Source organism: Nanorana parkeri, unplaced genomic scaffold (assembly GCF_000935625.1).
Source record: "Nanorana parkeri isolate BGI_ZX_2015 unplaced genomic scaffold, ASM93562v1 scaffold52, whole genome shotgun sequence".
Lineage (NCBI taxonomy): Eukaryota > Metazoa > Chordata > Amphibia > Anura > Dicroglossidae > Nanorana > Nanorana parkeri.
Window position 1 is genome coordinate 1,645,998 of NW_017306320.1, and position 18,938 is coordinate 1,664,935.

Genomic DNA, 18,938 nt, shown 5'->3' on the forward strand with positions numbered 1-18,938 from the left:
GGATACAGGTTGCTGACAGTGGCCATTGCAGGAAGGTCTGGCTGATCATCTGAAAGGTAGTTGTGCTGCCTACAGCTGCTTAACAGTCTGAAGAGTACAGAGTGCTGGTTCTGGCTTAAAGGCCCCATTTTCCTAATGCTGGTTATGGCTTTAAAGGCTCTTTTTTCTGTACTGACTGTAAGTAGAGGTCTGAAGTCCTCATTTTGATCGCTTCCAAAATGCGGACTTCAGACAGGCCAATTTCCTTTAACCCACAGAGTGAAGGATTTTGCCCGGAGGTTTGAAACGCTAACCCACCAAGATTGCTGGGGTTCCTTTTTATTTGCCCAGAGGTAAGAGGGTGCTATACATTTATTGCAGAGATGTACTGCATATGTAGTTTTTTTTTATTTTGCCCTGACATACACTTTAATGCAGCTGATCAAAGGGTCACTGGGAGTGTACTTCCTCATGTCTGTGCTCTCTGACTTACTCTCTCTTTGCTTTCCTGTATCACCAATCATATTCAAACTCACAGGGTTAAATTTGATTGGTGGCCATGGAAAACTTCTTGGAACTGAAAAAGTTTCATGAGGCTTTCTACGTGTAAAAGAAAGCAAGGATCTTGTAGTAAAATTCCTCTCCTGCATCTCAAATGAGTATTTCAGAGTCACTGGATTACCCACAATAGGGATCACAAAGCAGATGTTCTGGGAACGTGTGCCCTGTGTGCATCTCAAGAATTTATTTTCAGTTTTGAAAGGTCTGTATCTTTACTACTTTTACTACTACGCCACTATATTGTAATAGCCCGATGATAAATCAAATCAGTGTCTATCTCTTCATATAAATCAAATTAAATTAGCAGTGGCACAGAGGAATATTATTTCCCATAAAATATATTAAAACAGAACCCTCTAAATAGGGAAATTTGAAATTAATCATAAATTGAATGTATAACTTGAATATATATTCACATATTTACAAAGTTACATATTTTTAGTTATGCATCATTATTTGATAAATATATTTTCACATTTGCCTACTTGTTTTTTTTTCCTGTGTGTATCACCCTAGACTAGGATTTAGTCACTTTGGTTCAGGGAGAGATTGTGATTGGAAAAAAAATAAGCATAATTTTTTCTTCATTCACATGCCGCATGATGAATACATTGTAAGGAGCAGAGGACAGTGATGACATCAGCTTCTACTTCTCGAACTACCTTCCCCAGTCTCAGCTCAAAAGCTGCCATCTGACTTACAGGAGCGAACAAGCACTGCCAGTGTAGCAGAAAATCAGAGGGAAGACTTTTAGGCCTACTTGGATAAGGTAAAAAAATAAAGTGGGTAATAACAAAAAAATAAACTGAATCTTCATCTTCCTGCATTACTGGCTTAATTTAAAGTTGACCTCCTTTGTGGGGGGGAAAGGAAAACAAAGTACGCTAAACAGATTAAGATTACACACATGTACTGAGAGCTGTAGTTAGAATCATTTAAAGCATGGGTTTCCTTAGACCTCACAAAATATTTCATGTGTTCCACCAGGATAAAAAAAGGTTGAGAAAGCTACCAAGCCTAGAAAAAGCAGAAGACTCAGATCTGAATGGGGTGTAATGTACTAGCATGTGTAGGAATTATATGTTGACATGTGTATTAGGAAGATCTTACCTCTATTTTTGCTATTGCAGAACTGCAGCGTCCGGAGTGCCAATTATTGTTGTCGACATATCCCTGAACCCTGCAACACAACAACAATAGAAAGTTTCTATGATATCACCGTGTTTGCATGAGCATGCTCCAATTTGTTCCCAGAACCCAGAACCAGGGTACATTTAATGTTTCTTTAAAAACTGATGCAGGGACACTGTTGAATGGCTTTTATTTTCCTGGCATCCATCCTCTGACCCTTGCATTCTCACTAGCCAAGTCCCTTTACTTGCCCTCATCACACACACACAGTCCCTTTACTTGCCCTCATCACACACACACTGTGGTTTTCCCCATAAATACTAAAAATATTGATGAATCTGCTTTCAGTGGATTACATACAACTCTTTTTCTTGTTTACTGAATGTCATTTATCATTGCCTTTTTGAATTTACTTGCATCCCCAGCAAACCCAAAGTATACAGCTATAAAACACATAAATTCTTCAATGGTTGGGCTCCAGTTCATCAGGTAATATAAGCAACTGTGTAATGAGAGCCCTATTGTTACTCACAGGGCTGTGAGATCTTAGGAGCCCTAAATGTTACTACACTGAACAAAATATGAAATTTACACTTTATTCTTCTTTAAAAGAATAAAACATCTTTATTCCAAAACAGCACTGTCTCTCCTGAACACGCAAATAGTCTGTTCCTGACTCAAGTATGTTCAGTGCTAAATTCTAACCATGCCACTGAAAACTAAGAAGCCTAATTTATATAGATTTCTACTCACTGACATCAAACTGATAATTTGCGCTGTGATTTATATTAGTCTATTAGTGTCGGAAGTGCATTTCCTGGAGGTTCCAGTAACGGCAAGTAATGGAAAATCTGAGATTTTTTTTCATGGTAACATGAAGGTATAAATATACAGTACTGAAGCGGAACCATTACCTTTTATCAATCCTGACCATCTGATCAAATTTCTCAGATACCCTTACCATGAATATTGAATTGGTTTATTATATCAATGAATACACATTCAATTTACCTAAGGTGCTGTCAGACACTTTGTGAGATGAAGTAAGCAGTATATCTATTTCGGTAACATTTTCCTCAAGGCTGTCAACTCTCATTCATCTTAATGCAAAGCTGTCAGTAGTGCACCAGATCAGTATCTCCTTCAGAGAGGTGTGGATGGCCATCAAGTTAAAGCTAGCTGACCAAACTTTTAAAAAAATGTTTTTATATAAATCTTAACTCTTCCTCCTGATGTATGTCTAATAAATGTCTGTAATGTCCCTTTACCAAGGACTGCACAATGTTTTTTTTACATCTCTGTTGGTCTGCCACCGTGTTGTGATTGACCAAGAAGTAATTTATTATATGCTTTTCAACATCTGAAGCTTTGTCTGGGAGGCAACATAGAGTGTAAAGAAGAACCGAAGAGCCTTGAGAAGAATTTGACCAGAATGGACTCATTTTTGTTAAAATAGACCTTGCATCTTAATACAAGGTATGATTATTCGTTAGACCAGTGGTGGTCACACTCTCACTCCCATGTACGAGCACCATTTTTAAAAAAAATACACATTAGGAGAAAACCTAAAAATAAAACCTACTATATACCCTTGCTTACATTCCCCAGCATCTGGCTTATTTCTTAGCTCTACCCCCCACCCCCAAATAAAGCCACTACATAAAATCTTAAGGAGAATAAAACAGAGGAAAAATGTAAAATACTCACCTTGGAGCCCAGCTTCCAGACACTTTCTGTAGATATCAGGGGTGAAGGGTGAGGGAGAAAGAAATAAGTGGACCTTGTATTTTCATAGAAGGTCCCTTTTAAGGTGGGCAACCCGTAAGTGTGAAATTCGTATTGTAATGTATTCATAGTTTTCTAGTTAACCAATTATGCAATCCTTTATTTAATGAAATAGTTAAAATTGAAAGCTTCCATGACATGCAGGGTTTCATACTGTCACCCGTAGGCTCTTATCTTTGTGTATCGTTGTTTTTAGTGGTAGAATGCTTGATGTCATTCTATGACAATTAATAAAAAGCTGCCTTCCCTGAGCTATTTGTTAAGAACACACAGAACAGCTTCTTACTTGACTGTGGACTTCCAGATACCAATAATTAATTAATGGCAATGATTTTAAGGTTTTCGAACATCTAATGCTGCTGGGCAAAAGGCATGACATGGTGCAGCCTAGGTTTCAAGACTGCAGATAACAAACTCTAATGCGTTAGTTATATAATATCTTCTAATAGTTAAATTTGTAACAACTTGCTATGTGGTAGTTCTGGTGCTCTGGCATTGACTGAAAAAAACAGGATATAAGCTATGATGCCACATGAAATCTTAAATGTCATACATACATCAGAAGAAAATAAAAACAGAAATAAAACAATAAAACACAACGGAAGGAAATATAATAAAATTATAACAGACAATTTAGAGTACACATTTTGAGTGCTTTACCGGTCTTGAGCTATTTTATTTTGCTGAGCCTCCACAATCTGATCCGCATAGTAAACATTTGGTGGATTTTGCATCCAGTGTTCCATGTGCTGGTTATGTGTTCCCCTGCTCCACTCTGCATGAAGGTATAATAGCACATCAGCCCAGATCATCAGACAAACACTATTTATCTATTTACTTATTTATTTTGTTCTGTAAACATTGTTTTCCTTTTTTAAATAGGTAAATATAAAACATTGTATATGAACATTTCATATTAACACTTTCAGTCAGCAGGTAGTAAACTTTTTACAGACTCAAAAACCTACCACTGTTGTACAATAAGCCTGTACAGCAGCAGAGATCAGATTATGAATCACAGACCATGCAATGATTCAGAGAAGGAGCACAGGCACTCTTCTAGCAGAGACAGAACTGTCTGGCTTAGTCAATCAAACAATCAAACAGAAGCTGCCAAAAGCACGCAGGTAGTGCTGGACTTCCTTATTAGAAAGCCACATATGCTTTGAAATAAGTGTCATGCATGTACTATATAATGCATTGTAATAAATGTTTATTTATATAATAAAGACTTTACAAAGTAACTGAAAATGTTCTGCAAAACATCAGTTTATAAACTTGCAAACGTAAAAAATGTATTCATAAAGACTGGCCAAAAGTGGTATACTTTACCTTACAATGAAACTGGATACTGAGAACACGGACAGGAGAGGTTAAAAAAAGTGTCATGAGACACAGGCTTTCCGTGCTGACTTTTTTATGAAAGTACGCGTCTTTATCATGGTGATCCTCTGTTTTGAATATTTCTGAGTGACTGACCCATATTGAAGTAAAATCAGAGATATACCAGAGCTCCTGATGTGTATACTCAAAACCTAGACAAGCTACAGGATCTACAATAAGACAGCAATGGTAGCCTATGTTCAGTATTTCTCTTGGGATTTGATTGCTTTAAAGTAAACCTGTATTTGTTCAAAATGATCACTTCTGGGATATTACTGGTGCTTTTACATATCTACAGCTATTTTTAATAGCCCAGAAAACCACGTTGCACCAGTATGCAAATACCCACTTCAGCTAGGAAATCCGTTTTTTTGCCATACCCCTTTCTTCCTCCCAACTTATGCAAAATCTCAGTCTTCTGAGATTAGTGGCTTAGCGCCTCAGTACGGGTCGGATTTATGATTCTTTGGAACTCAGCTTGCTACGGGTCTGACGGGTGGCGGTGTTTGGAACACGCAGCACGAGGTTCTTTGAAGTATTATTTAATCCTCATGTGGAGTTCCTTTACCCTGGTTCCAGGTTGATTCTAAAGCTGGGGTTCCCCAGTGTGCATGGATTTTTATGCCACCAATAGATCTGCACACTTTATTTTTGGTATGATCACCTCCAACCCTTCCTGAAGAAAGGAGATGATGTACTATTAGGGGGTTTAGATATACCCAATTATAAGCTGGTCTAGCAACATTCAATGTTTTTATGGTTTCTTGTTGTTGTAACATATATGTAATGTAATTTTATCCATTTATGTAAATAAATTAGATGGATTGTAAAATATAAGTTTACACGTTTGGCTGTGTCTTTGGCACCTTTAAAGCCCCAAAAAATGCTATTTTTTTTGGGGTCTTAGATTTAGGGGTGTGGCGCCTATTTACCAAGAGGCACTATATGCAGTTTTTTTTACTTATGTATTGATTATTAAAGCTGCCCATCACATTGAATGACCAGTAGTTGGTTTTGTTGGGTGGTATCACATAAGTTGATAAGACCTGCATAGGAGACATTTATGACTTTTTTTCCATAATTGAATCACATTGTAATACAGAGGGGGGGGGAAATCCTAAAAGCTTGAAACTTATTTAAATAGTTGTACAGTATCAGTCTGCTGCTGCCACAAAAGACCAAACCAACTATAGGAAGAATAATGTACCTTTTTCTGCAGAGGCGGTAGCCGCAGGCTCGTAACGATAGTTTCTGTTGCCATAGTTTTCTCTATGTACAGCTTCATAAAACCCGTATCTTTCATCATATCCCTGCCTGGAAAGACAGGATCAGGTCAAGCAAAGGAAAGAAGGAGAGGGCAGCATTGTTTCTGAAGTCATCTTCTTATTAGCTGGAATAGGCGTGTGTTTTTATACAAAAGTCTGTAAAATCCAAAGCATCATGAAATAAACACTGGCACTACTAAAGTATATATTTCAAGACTTCTCCTTGAGTCTCTCTCTGCTTCCCTAAATGAAACCTGTACTGAAAGTATATGGAGGCTGGGCACAGCTCATCTCTCACTGATGATCCTACAGCAGATCCTACAGCAGAGCAGGTTCTAAATACAAAATATTATTAAGTGTCTTTTTTAAAAGTTGAGCTAATTTGCATATCAGCAGCTATCCCAGCTTGTCATAATTGTTAATAGGGTATATTTAGCAATCTAAACCATGGGGTCTCAATAAGCTTCTAAAGGATACACTTGTTGCCAAAAGTATTGGGACACCCCTCCATATCATTGGATTCAGGTTTTCTGTGAAATCTCTTTGCTACTAGATATTCCACAGTCAACTGTTAGTGCTATTATAACAAAGTGGAAGCAATTGGGTGCAACAGCAGCTCAGCTACGAAGTGATAGGCCACTTAAAATGACAGAGCGGGGTCAGTGCATAGATGTGTTCTCTGAAATGACGAGAAAAAAGAAAACTTGCCACACTCCTTTCCGGGACTCCCCAAGAAAAAGGTGCTCGAAATGACTGCAGATGGCACTGCCACACGTAGACAAAAAGAAAAACGTCACCAGCAGTCCAACAACGATAATAACAGCAATTAGATGCTCATTTATTGACAGATGATGTCTCTTATTGCCAAGCGCTTTTGGGGCCACACAGGGTCCCCTTCGTCAGGCTTTTTTCTCTGGAGTGTCGAATCACGCTTCTCTGTCTGGCAATCCGATGGATATGCCTGGGTTTGGCGGTTGCCAGGAGAACGGTATTTGCCTGACTACATTGTGCCAAGTGTAAAGTTTCGTGGAGGGGGGATTATGGTGTGGGGTTGTTTTTCAGGGGTTGGGCTTGGCCAGTGAAGAGAACTCTTAAGGCATCAGCAAACCAAGACATTTTGGACAATTTCATGCTCCCAACTTTGTGGGAACAGTTTGGGGATGACCCCTTACTGGTCCAACATAATTGTGCACCAGTGCACAAAGCAAGGTCCATAAAGACATGGATGAGCGAGTTTGGGGTGGAGGAACTTGACTGGCCTGACCTCAACCCGAAAGAACACCTTTGGGATGAATTAGAGCAGAGACTGCGAGCCAGGCCTTCTCGTCCAACATCACTACCTGACGTCACAAATGCGCTTCCGGGAGAATGGTTAAACGTTCCCATAGACACACTCCTAAACATTGTGGACACCTTCCCAGAAGAGTTGAAGCTGTTATAGCTGCAAAGGGTGGGCCAACTCAATATTGAACCCTACGGACTAAGACTGGGTTCCATTAAAGTTCATGTGCGTGTAAAGGCAGGCGTCCCAATACTTTTGGCAATATAGTGTACATAAGAGGCTACTTCTAGTTGCTTAATGTGTATCTAAAAAGTTTCTTTTAGTTGCATGTGGAAGGGTCAAAACGGCATGTTTTATTTCTATCTGTTTCCCTGGTGAGGAGATTCATGCTTTTTATTATATCCTTATGACCATTGCCTCTAGTACAGAAGGTTTGAAATCCAAAAGTTTAGAGCTGTCCCAGGAACAGAAGTTAAGGGCCGGTGCACACCTAGGCGATCTGTGACCACACGGCAATTGTGCAAGATACTGCGCAGATTGCCATGCGGTCACGGAGTCGCCCATCACAGACGATCGCGCTGTGGGTGCCATTATTTCCTAATGGCACCCCAGTCACGTTGGGGTTTCCCGATTCCATCCGTGCATTCGAACACAATTGCGGCTATAACAGCCGTGCGTCGTGTGTCACAAAAAAAGGCACATTACCTTTTTTCTGCGATTGCTGCGCGGATGTAACCACATTGAAATCAATGGGGCCTCGCTGTCTGCAATTGTGCAGGACCGCGCGATCCTGGGACGCGCCATCCCGGATCGCTCAGGTTTGCACCGGGCCTAAGGGAAAATCTTGCAGTGCGGACCCCTGCACCAGGGACAAATGTCCCCTCCCTTAGAAAATATTTTCTCTCATTTCCTGAATCATTTCTACTTTCTGGGTCTGTAAGTGAAACTCCTCGATGGAACAAAGACAGCAAAAAAAGTGATTTGTGTCATAAAGTGGACTTTTGCTCACTAAATAAACTTCCCTTCATCTGCTCCCTCCCTCATTCCTAAGAGCCACCCTAAAACAGGATTTCAGGATCAGTGCTCAGGGGACCAACTGACTCCATAGGAAAGCTAATACAGTAATACCTTGGTTTACGAGCATAATTAGTTCCGGAAGCATGCTTGTAATCCAAAGCGCTTGTATATCAAAGCGAACTTCCCCATAGGAAATAATTTAAATTCAGATGATTTGTTCCACAACCTAAAAATATTCATATAAAATGATTACAATACAGTACAGTAATATAATACTGTACAAAATATAAAGAAAAATAAACCAATTTCCAGTTACCTTCGTGGCTGGGGTGAGGGGGACAAGAGAGAGGAGGATTATTGCGTAGGACGACTTTCACTATCACTAACGAAATCACTGCTATCTCTCGGCTCAATGGAATCTTTTTCATTTCGTGAAACCTTAACAAGTAATCTATGCAATGTGACATTGCATTGTCGTTAAACAGACTCATCGCTCGCACTGCTACAGCCTTATTCTGTGGTGGTTTTCTACAAAATGTTGCTCTTATTGCAAGACATCGCTTGTATATCAAGGCAAAATTTTTCAGAAATGTTTGCTTGTCTTGCAAAACACTCTCAAGCCAAGTTACTTGTAAACCAAGGTATTACTGTACTTTTAAACATCAAGAAGCATCAGCATTTGATTAATAGCTTAAAAACCTTTTGACTTTAATATCAGTTTAATGTAAGGAGCCACGTCACCTACAACCACCATAAATGGTTACCACCAAAGTTTCATTTAATTTTTGACCACCAATGCAAGCGAGAACACTTATCCTCTGCACTAAGCACTAATTTAAAGGGGGCACTTCACTTGTGACCACCAATGTAAGGCAGCACATCTCTAGGGACAGCTAGTGTAAGGGGGCACAGTGTATACAGCAAATAGGTGCAGTTTCTATTTCTATTTAACCATGCCTCTTCGAGCTATACCCACAATTTAGCGTGATGTGGCCACATGTACCATTAGCTGCAGCACACCAGGTATGTTGCAGGTTTTTCCTCTTAAGAGTATCCAAGGTTGATAGGATACACTGAATAGATAAAAACCTGCTAAACGCCTGAAAACAACTTCAGTATGCTAACCCTGACCAGCCTCCTGGTCACCACCTCTAGTCTTTCCCCTCCTACCTCCAACACTTCACTATTGGTTAATGCGGAACCAAGAAGCTGGTCTCTTTTAGCACAACCGAGTTGCTGGCTCTTTAACTAAATGTTACATTTAGTTTTTAGTACCACAGATTGGCCAAGCACAGCTTGATCAAGAACACAACCTCAGCTTGCTGACTGGATAATGAAGATACAGCAGCACAGTCTGCTCTCTTCTACTCTAAGCATGCTCCTTATCAACACATGTGCACTGCAGGAGGACCTGTTAAGCTACTAGTGGTGGAATTCCGTCTACGGGTCCACTGTGCAGGGCATTAGAATAGTCTGATAATTTGACAAATTGAGTTTCTTATACTAGTTGCATTTAATGATTTATCAATTAACACATAAACGCATTAATTAGCACATTTTATATCCGCCTGGTGTTTAGATATAAGAAAAAGCACTTATATAAGAACACTTTATTGAATAAAGGCCATACATGCTTCATGCTACCATGATGTCATCAGTTCCTAGAGAATCGAATCTCTAAAATACTGATCTAGCCTGCTTCCATGGTTTATGATGGACAGATACAATTTAATGCATCTGTAGCTGACCTTTAATTTAACCGAACAAGTGTTTTCTAGAGGATTACACAGACACACTGTTCTTTACAGAGATAAAATGTGCCCTAAAAGATGAACTAACAAATCAATAGATTAAAAATAACTCTGACATTTTTTATAATTCAGCATCTTTACAGGCTATGTGTATAATAGTTGTAAATGTGTGCAGAACTCATGCAGCAGCCGTCAGCAACCCTCTAGCTGTATAGGCAGCAGTCTAGCATAATCATTATCCTCTGCTCCAACAAACAAAACAATTTCATACCTTGTCTTTCCAAAACGTTCCCATCACCGCAAAATTCACTTGTATGTCAGATTATCAGCCGAGGTTCATGTGGAAATGGGTAGTGGTGTAAAGGACACACAATGATACATGTGTGTATCTATACTATATATATTTTGTACATACAGGTGAAACTCGAATAATTACAATATCGTGCAAAAGTTACAAGAAATGGTAGCTGAAGTTCCCTCCAGAAGAATAGTCATCATGCTCAGCTCTCCGGTGACCTTATTCCATCACTGCTTCAGCTGGCCACCAGAAGCAAACCGGGAAAGTCCTCGTATAGGCTCTAAAGTCATATCTTAAAGCTTACAGAGGACACAGGTCTCTTTCACTGTCTGCATGTGGCAAAGCTGGGCACCTAAATGACCAATTGCTAAGCACCACCACTTTTATATGGGAGAAAAGAAAGAGCATCACAGGCTCCCCATATCCCGTATTTGCTCTTCATTCCTGATGCTGAGGCAGTTTACTTAATCTGTTACTTTGCCCTGAATGGGCAAAGAACAGGTTCACTTTAAGGGCTAATTCACACAAGCCCAATTGAGGCCGGAAAGCACTGGATCGCATTGTGGCTGGCTCATTTTGTTGTGGGGCGGCGGGGGGGCATGGCAGTGCATTGAGTTCAATGGCACCGTAGCCACGCCCTCCGGCCGCAATGCGATCGGCTGCAGGGGAGTGCTGGAAGCACTATTTTTTCTGACCGCACCGGAACGCAGGCATTGATGTGCCACGCGTTCCCAGGCCTTCCCATGACTTCAATGCACTGCCACGCCCCCTCCCACCCCACAACAAAGTGAGCCTGCCGCAAAGCGATCCAGTGTGTTCCGGTCAGAATCGGACCGGAACGCACTGTGGCTGGTGTGAACTAGCCCTAACAGAGGACTATGCCAAACCTATTTTGCCATAGTTCTAGTTAAGGTCACAGGAGGACATATATTAATGCCCTCCTGTGACCCAAAACTCAGCATATAGCGGGCTATTGCCTTCTTAATGCTGACAGCGCAGAGCAGCACTGCAAACGTGACGGATCCCAACAATATTTGGGATCCACCCCGCTGCCATTGGCCAGTCCGCTCCCCCATCTGTCTTTCCAGTCAGCGCCCGAGGAACAGAGAGGGGAGGGGGAAATCCCTGCGGGGAGCAGTGACTGTCAGAGAAATCGGGAACTGAGCGATCGGCAGTATGTGGTTGCTCAGTTCTCTATCAATAGAGCCGACGTTTGACAGCTTCAGTCTCACACGTCGGCTCTAACTATTGGGATGAGTGTATTTCACTAATCCCATAACTCCCCTTTAAAGGCTTCAGGTACCTGCCGATGTTAGAGGACATACATCTGATTCAGCAATGTTTGGATCATGTGAACATTCATATGTCTGTAGGCCTTTCCCAAGCCTTCTTAGGTTGGAGGTGCATCAGTCAGGGCAATATGAGTGATGTTAACATGCATCATGCACAATTCAATGTTGAAGGATACACAGAAATTTGGTATTTGTATAGCTGCTGCAACTTGGATATCATCATTGTTCTTTTCTTAGCCTCATTAAATGCTCCTGTTATTAGTCTACGTCTTTGAGTTTTTATTGTCAAATCTGGTCAGGGGCTCTCACCTGGACAAAGACCGATATGGCTCTCTCCTATCACTCTTCTCATAAATTTCAGCCCTTGATGCTGGACGCCTAGTCTCTACAGGCCTGGACTCGTTACCAGGATTCTGGGAGTAGTAGTTCATCCGCGGGTCATGCCAAGCTTGATGGCCACCTTGGATATGATGCTGTTGGTAATATTCATAATTGTTGGTCCTGTAGTGATTCAGAGAAGGAGGGGGGTACATTCCTCTCCATGGGGGAATTCCAGCAGCTGGTCTGCTCTGGTTAAACCAAGGAGGAGCATCATTATCCATTTCACTCATGAAATGTCACCGACAGGTTACACCTTTGAAAAATACAAAAAGATATTAAATATTAGTCTTTAACAATACCCATTACAATTATTCAACAGATAGAGAAGGCAATAAACAAAAACAGTAGCTTTTTATATACTGTAATTGCATTTTTATATACATGTAAACTTGTACTATAAACAAAATGTTCACACAGAACAAGATAAAAAAGTATGGCAGATTAAATGTTAAAGTGCGGTTGACTACAATCCACAGAGAGCTAAAGCCTTTTGTTCAAAGAACAAGACACTCTGAGATGAGCAGTCTTTAAAACTATGAATCTTTGTTCTTTTCTAAAATATTGGTATAGGAAAGCATGCCAGTCATCATTAGCACATATATTAAGTATTTTATGTTTTTTTTTAAAATGAACTCCAGACAAACAGATACAAAATATATATATATATATATGGGAGCAGTTTTACCTGCCAAGGGATTTGTATTTCCATCCATCCAGTCCTGAAATTTAAACAGCACTGCCAGACTGCTTATCTAGACCGGTGACAACACTTTCTCTATTACCACTTGAGGACAGAACAGCGGTGCTAAAGCTCACCGGTGTGCTGCTACCTGTATGCGTAAAGCCAGTGGCAACAGGTTAATAAGGAATCAGTCAGATAATAATAGGTCTTATAAAGTTGCAGCAGCATTATAAGGACATTTTAACATTAAATGCTTTTTTTTCCTAGTGAAAGAATATTTTCCCTCACCAAAATGGAAAAAGGAACCGAAAAACAAGCGCCATGGAGCCAACATAGGTCGTTATCATCTTTTCCCCACCCACGAGGTATCACACCATTCTGCTTTTGATAAATACAGAATTTAGTTGAAAATTCAACTGACTGTAAAAGCTGGTGGGAGAAGGTTGAATAAACGAGTCTTTACTATAGGATGGTATACTATAAACCAAGGATAAAGTATATTCCAGTACACTACATTTCAGGGAAATACTGTATATATTGGTGGGCCAATTTTTTTAAATCTACAAATTAGGGATGTACAGATACCAAGTACCGTACTCGATACAAGTACAAGTACAGATACTGTTCCAGCTCCAAGACTAGACTAGAGACAAATTATAAAGGTAGGAGGCAGCTGTCATTTTTAAGGAGCATACAAAGCTACTGGGATTTGTGCATCCCTGTTGTAATGTATGATTTTTTTTTTTATAAAAATGTATATAAGAGATGCACCGATACCATTTTTACTAGGGATGCCGAGTATTTGCCGATGGCGAGTATTTGGGCGAGTACTCGCTCAAATGCTCTGATGCCTAGCCCGATACTTCCGGTATCAGGAAGCCGGACAGCGCATCATTACATTCTGCCTGGCTTCCTGATTGGCCGGCAAGTGGCTCCATGCTCTCTTGTCACTTGTGGAGCCGGCTTTACGGCCAATCAGGAAGTCGGGCAGCAGGTAATGACCCGCTGCCCGGCTTCCTGATTGGACGGAAGCTGGCCAATCAGGAAGCCATGTAATGACGCAGCGCTCGGCTTTCTGATTGGTCGGGAAGCCGGCTTCATGCTCCCTGGTCACCTCATGATGAGGAGCATGGAGCTGGCTTCCCGGCCAATCAAGAAGCCGGGCGCCGCGTCATTACACAGCGCCCGGCTTCCTGATTGGCCAGAAAGCCGGCTCCATGCTTTCTCGTCACCTAGTGGGGATGGCTTCCCTGCTAATCGGGAAGCCGGGTGGCGAGTATTTACACGCTGCCCGGCTTCCCCTCTATTCAGGAAGCCAGGTGGCGAGTCATTACACACCGCCAGGCTTCCTGAATAGGGCTTTTGGTACTGGGTATTTGGTATCAGCGAGTACAAATAAATAAATATCGGTACTCGTACTCGATACCGAAATACCGGTATCGGTGCATCCCTAATTTCTACTTGTACTGATACTTGTCCAAGTCCTCACAGATACAAGTACTAATATATTTTTGTTTATTGTCATGTGACAGTTTTTCTAAAACAATATAGACTAATGATTTCAGGACAGTGGTGGAGCGTCAGAGCCGGGTACCAGCTACCACCCCTGCAACCCTGGTAGTTCTCGTGAAATTGCCAAGTATCGTTACTGGTATTTGAACATCCCTAGTACAATTCTAAGTTTATCATTATATGAACGGTTTCCAAATACTGTATGTGATCTATCATTCCTGGGAGGAAGTCTGGATTGCTAATGAGAGATCAAGACTATCTACTATCAGGCGGTTGCTTAACCAAATGTAGAAAAAGTGGATTTGATAAATGAACGATCTATTTTTTTTTTAAATTCTTCTCTCTTTCAAACATTCCATGAAAGTACTTTGTTTAAAAATATAAGGTGTCGAAGGCCATACCAAACCTCCCAACTTTTGGTCTTTTCCCATTGTTAAAGCAGCGGAACACGGTGCAGGTAGCAGTCCATGGTGAATAGTGAAATGTGGGTGTGGCTTGAAAATATACCTGCAGCAGCTTTGAGAAGAATCTCACCTGGCAGTGGAAGATTTATAATAATAAGGATTGCCACCAAGGCTCATTCATATGCAAGTCCAGCCACAGCTCATTCATATGCAATTCCCACATTGGCTCATTCATAGTAAATCTTGCATCGATTTGCAGGATTGAAGAATGAGCTAGTTCAGGACAAAGCCTCTGTACATGGGAACATGGGACTAAAGTAGGATATACACGGTTAGAATTTCGAACAAACAAAATTGATTTCTGATAATTCGTTTGACTTTCTAACTTGATGGGGTTAAATCGATGATTGAACAGTGAATGAGATTTTCGTTCTGGAAACTTTATTCATTCCAAAATTGAATGTTAAATGAAAAAGAAAATCGAATGAAATTTTGAACAAAAGTCACCAGGTCTCTGATGGCATTATTGCACATTCCAATGGGATTTTTCGTACCAACATTCATTTGAAAATGTACCCATGTATTTACCCTACTGTAGGTAAAAATGCAGGACAGACCGCCACAATCTAAGACTGTTGGGAGGTATGGCATACCATTATTAAACTGAAATGACAGGAGGATGAAGAAGATGCTGTGTCCTCTTTATCAGATGTAGGTGGAAAACTCTAGACCTCAGATCAGCAGACAACCCAGGTGTTGTGCAGGTAGCCATTGTGTGTAATGACTATAACTGGCTGCCTATAGATTAGTAGTGCAGCGCTCACCCCTGAAGGAGTCGCCAGAATAACCCGGGTCATCACTAGTGGTATAGGGGTTTTGGTCTTCAGTTGCCCCATTAGCATTTAAACGCCCTCTTCTAGTGCTCACGAAGCTGATACCCACTCCAGAAGTATAATGCTGAATCATTTTTTTTAACATCTTCACACTGGGGAGAGAAAGGTATAGGGGTCCTAGACATCCAGGGTAGTACAGAAATAGACTCCAGACTCACCAGACCTTTTTAGCATCTCAGTGTAGTAATTTGAGTAGCAGATGAGCAGGGAATGAACACAAATCCTCAGCAGAAGAGACACCAGCCATTTTCCTGAGGTCCAATAAGTTCCAGGCACCTCCATTAGCCATCATATTTCCTGGTTCTCCTCCTCTGACAGCACAGGCCTCCTCCATAAGTGAGGCCTAGTGTAACTCTTCCCGCACTCCAGCCTCTGCCCACCCTCAGGCTCCGGCCTAGCCCGAGGGGTGGCTAGGCTGTGTAGCTATCGTGGGACCAGGGGTGCCCTCTTACCTGGGATCCGGCGGGTACGGCAGAGATTGTAGGGTCCTTCTTGGGGTGATTTGGTGCCCAGCGGCGGCAGGTTGCGGGTGAGTGCATGCATGACGTGCATGCGTGGTGTGCGCATGTGGCGCTGCTGTGACTTCTTAATCACTCGGGTGCTGATCATTGCCAGGGAGGGCCTTGCGAGCACTCCCTCTCTCCTAGCCGTCACAGGTTCCCAGGGACCTGTGGCTTCCTCGTTGCCCAGACAACGAGGGCGTCGCTGGCCCCTGCTGGGTTTAAATTCCAGCCAGAGCCAAGACTTGTTGCTGAGTTATTCTGCCATTCCCCGTTTCCTGTTTCCTGTATCCCTTCCCTGCTATTTGGATCTCCTGGTTATTGACTCTTGGCTTGCCTCACCGTTTATGATACTCGCTGCCTGCCTCGACCCGGGCTGTACTCTGACAACGCATTTTGGATCATCCTATCTTGTACCTCAGCCTGGACTCTGGTATTGTTCCCTGCTATTGGGGTCCAATCCAACAAACAGGGGGACTTCGCTCCTTCCCTAACAGTAGCACCCAGCCCTGGACTACTCTATGGCTGGTCCCGCACTGGACTCGACTGAGCACATGGAAATTCCCTCCAGTTATATGCACCCTATCCCAGCATGCAACATTGGTTGAAAGAAACCCAGTGATTGGCTGCTGCACTGTACATACACTTACAATGTCCCTCATTGGCTGTCCCACAATACAGCAGTCACACTCCACCCAGGTGGGTTCAGTCAATGCCAGACACCTGAAATTAACCAGATAAATGTCAACTAATCCATTCAGGCAGAATACAGCCTTGGCTATCACTAAATTTCTAGTAGACACCTCACAAAAGGTGATGGGGGCTACATTAGATTGATGAATCGACAGGGCAGCCCAATATAATCAATACACACAGGGAGCACTTGAGCAATACTTTGAATTAGGAATCCAAGTTAAACATGGCTGGAGTGGAGTGCAAGCTGGTCATCAGAAACTTGAGCAAAGGCTGAGGTCTGGTACTGTACACATGTAGTGAAAGCAACAGGGAGTGACTGGGCTACATCAACCATAATTACAGTTCCACTTTAATACCTCATCAGATTAACACATTGAGAATACCAATAAAAATCTGAGCTGACCCTAATCTCCTATTGTAGACAATGTGAAATAGGCAATGCTTTTTTTTCTGCAGTGGCTGAGGGGATCAATATTAATTTTCAACTTAATGTTTACTCATTCTAGCTCGCTACATGCTTATGTATGCTTCCTAGATAAAAAAAAAATCTATATTTATGTTTAATTTAATGTTTTACATTTTTACCTTTTCGCCAACAAGCTAACCTATAAAAATATTTTAAAAAGACAAGAAACATAACAATGACACCCAATATCCGAATACAATCATTTAATTCAGCAACTTCAGGTAGAAAGTAAGATTATTCAGGAGACTGCTGTGGCTTCCCAGAAAAAAATGCCAGTAGGTTATACCCCTCTTACTTAGTCTAATTCAAGCTTTATATCATTTTCACATTACAAGACTGTGCAGGGTTTTCACTATGGGGTCTATTCACAAAGCTGCCGAGGGCAGCCGGGTGAATGACCGATCTGAAGTGAAGTGAGCCGAACACTGTTCGGCTATTCACTTCAGACTGGTACGGCTGATTTCAGCCGTACATCGGCTGAAATCAGCCGTACATCGGCTTGCTTCGCGTGGCTGAAGGAGTGCAGAAGGAGTTCGACTCAGCCGATCCAACATCTGGATCGGCTGAGCCGAACCTCTGGCAGGCTACTCACTGCAGTTCGGGCTATTCTTAAAGATGCCGAACAGCAGTGAGTGAATAGCCGAATGCCGCTGAGCGGCATTTGGCTCGGCTGTTCTGCTCGGTCCCAAGGAAAAAAAGACCTCAGAGGGACCGAGCAGAGCAGAAAAAGAGTGAAAAAAGTAAATAGAAAACGATTGTGCGGAGCTAGCAGTCACAGCTAGCTCCGCCCAATAGTTTCCCATTGTCCGGCGGCTCTGCTGCTGTAAAAAAAAATGAAAAAAAAACTCTCCCGGGCGCTCTGGGAGCCTCCCACTCCCGGCCGCCCAGGAGAGAAACACTGCTGTGTAAGCAGGACTGCAGCCTCTTTCTGGTCCTTCTATCCTGCGCCCTTTATGGTTGCTATGCATGCAATATTTACTGTACAATTGACTAGAAGTGAAACAGAGGTATGGGTCATTTTGGATCGATTAAGGTGTAAAAAAGCCACTTTCAGCATTATAGATTTGGAATTAAAAGAGAACTTTGGGCTAACCTTTTTATCCCATAGTTCTCCTAAGGGTCACGGGAGGACATATACTAATGTCCTCCCGTGACCCAAAGCTCAGTATATATCGAGGTATCGCTCGCTATATACTGAGAGCGCCCAACCTGGGACAGATCCCAACAATACTGTCGAGATCCACCCAGCTGGCTGATTGACAGCGGGCTCTGCCTATCTAGAGGCTGAGCAAGCTGTGCCCGCCCCCTCCCCTGTCCGTTCCTCCAGTCAGCAGTGCAGGATCGGACAGGGGAGGAGGGGAGGAGGGGAGGAGGGGAGGAGGGGAGTCCCTGTGGGGAGTGGTGACTAACAGTCACTGCTCTCTGCAGGGAGATAATTGGGAAGTGAATGAGCGACGGTATGTGTTTGCTCACTTCTTGATCAATAGAGCCGACGTGTGACAGCTTCAATGTCACACGTCAGCTCTAACTATGAGGCTGAGTGTAAATCACTTACCTCATACAGTAGTTCTCCTTTAAGTATTCCCATAATGCCAAGTTATCAACAACCACGTTTTTTTTTACAGCCGGGTTTCCTACTGAATCTTTTCCGGGATGAAAA

At 42.0% G+C, this 18,938-nt stretch overlaps 1 protein-coding gene across 1 annotated transcript in view; it reads right to left on the minus strand.

The window, feature by feature from the left end:
• The window catches only part of SEC16B (SEC16 homolog B, endoplasmic reticulum export factor), a 134,660-nt gene that overhangs the window by 112,766 nt on the left and 2,956 nt on the right, over positions 1-18,938 (minus strand). Inside the window, exons 2-5 of the mRNA XM_018575097.1 lie at positions 12,054-12,378; positions 6,047-6,153; positions 4,117-4,231; positions 1,651-1,720 (exon numbers count right to left, since the gene is read on the minus strand). Coding sequence (XP_018430599.1) covers positions 1,651-1,720; positions 4,117-4,231; positions 6,047-6,153; positions 12,054-12,355 — 594 coding nt within the window. The 5' untranslated portion in view covers positions 12,356-12,378. The remainder of the gene's footprint in view (positions 1-1,650; positions 1,721-4,116; positions 4,232-6,046; positions 6,154-12,053; positions 12,379-18,938) is intronic.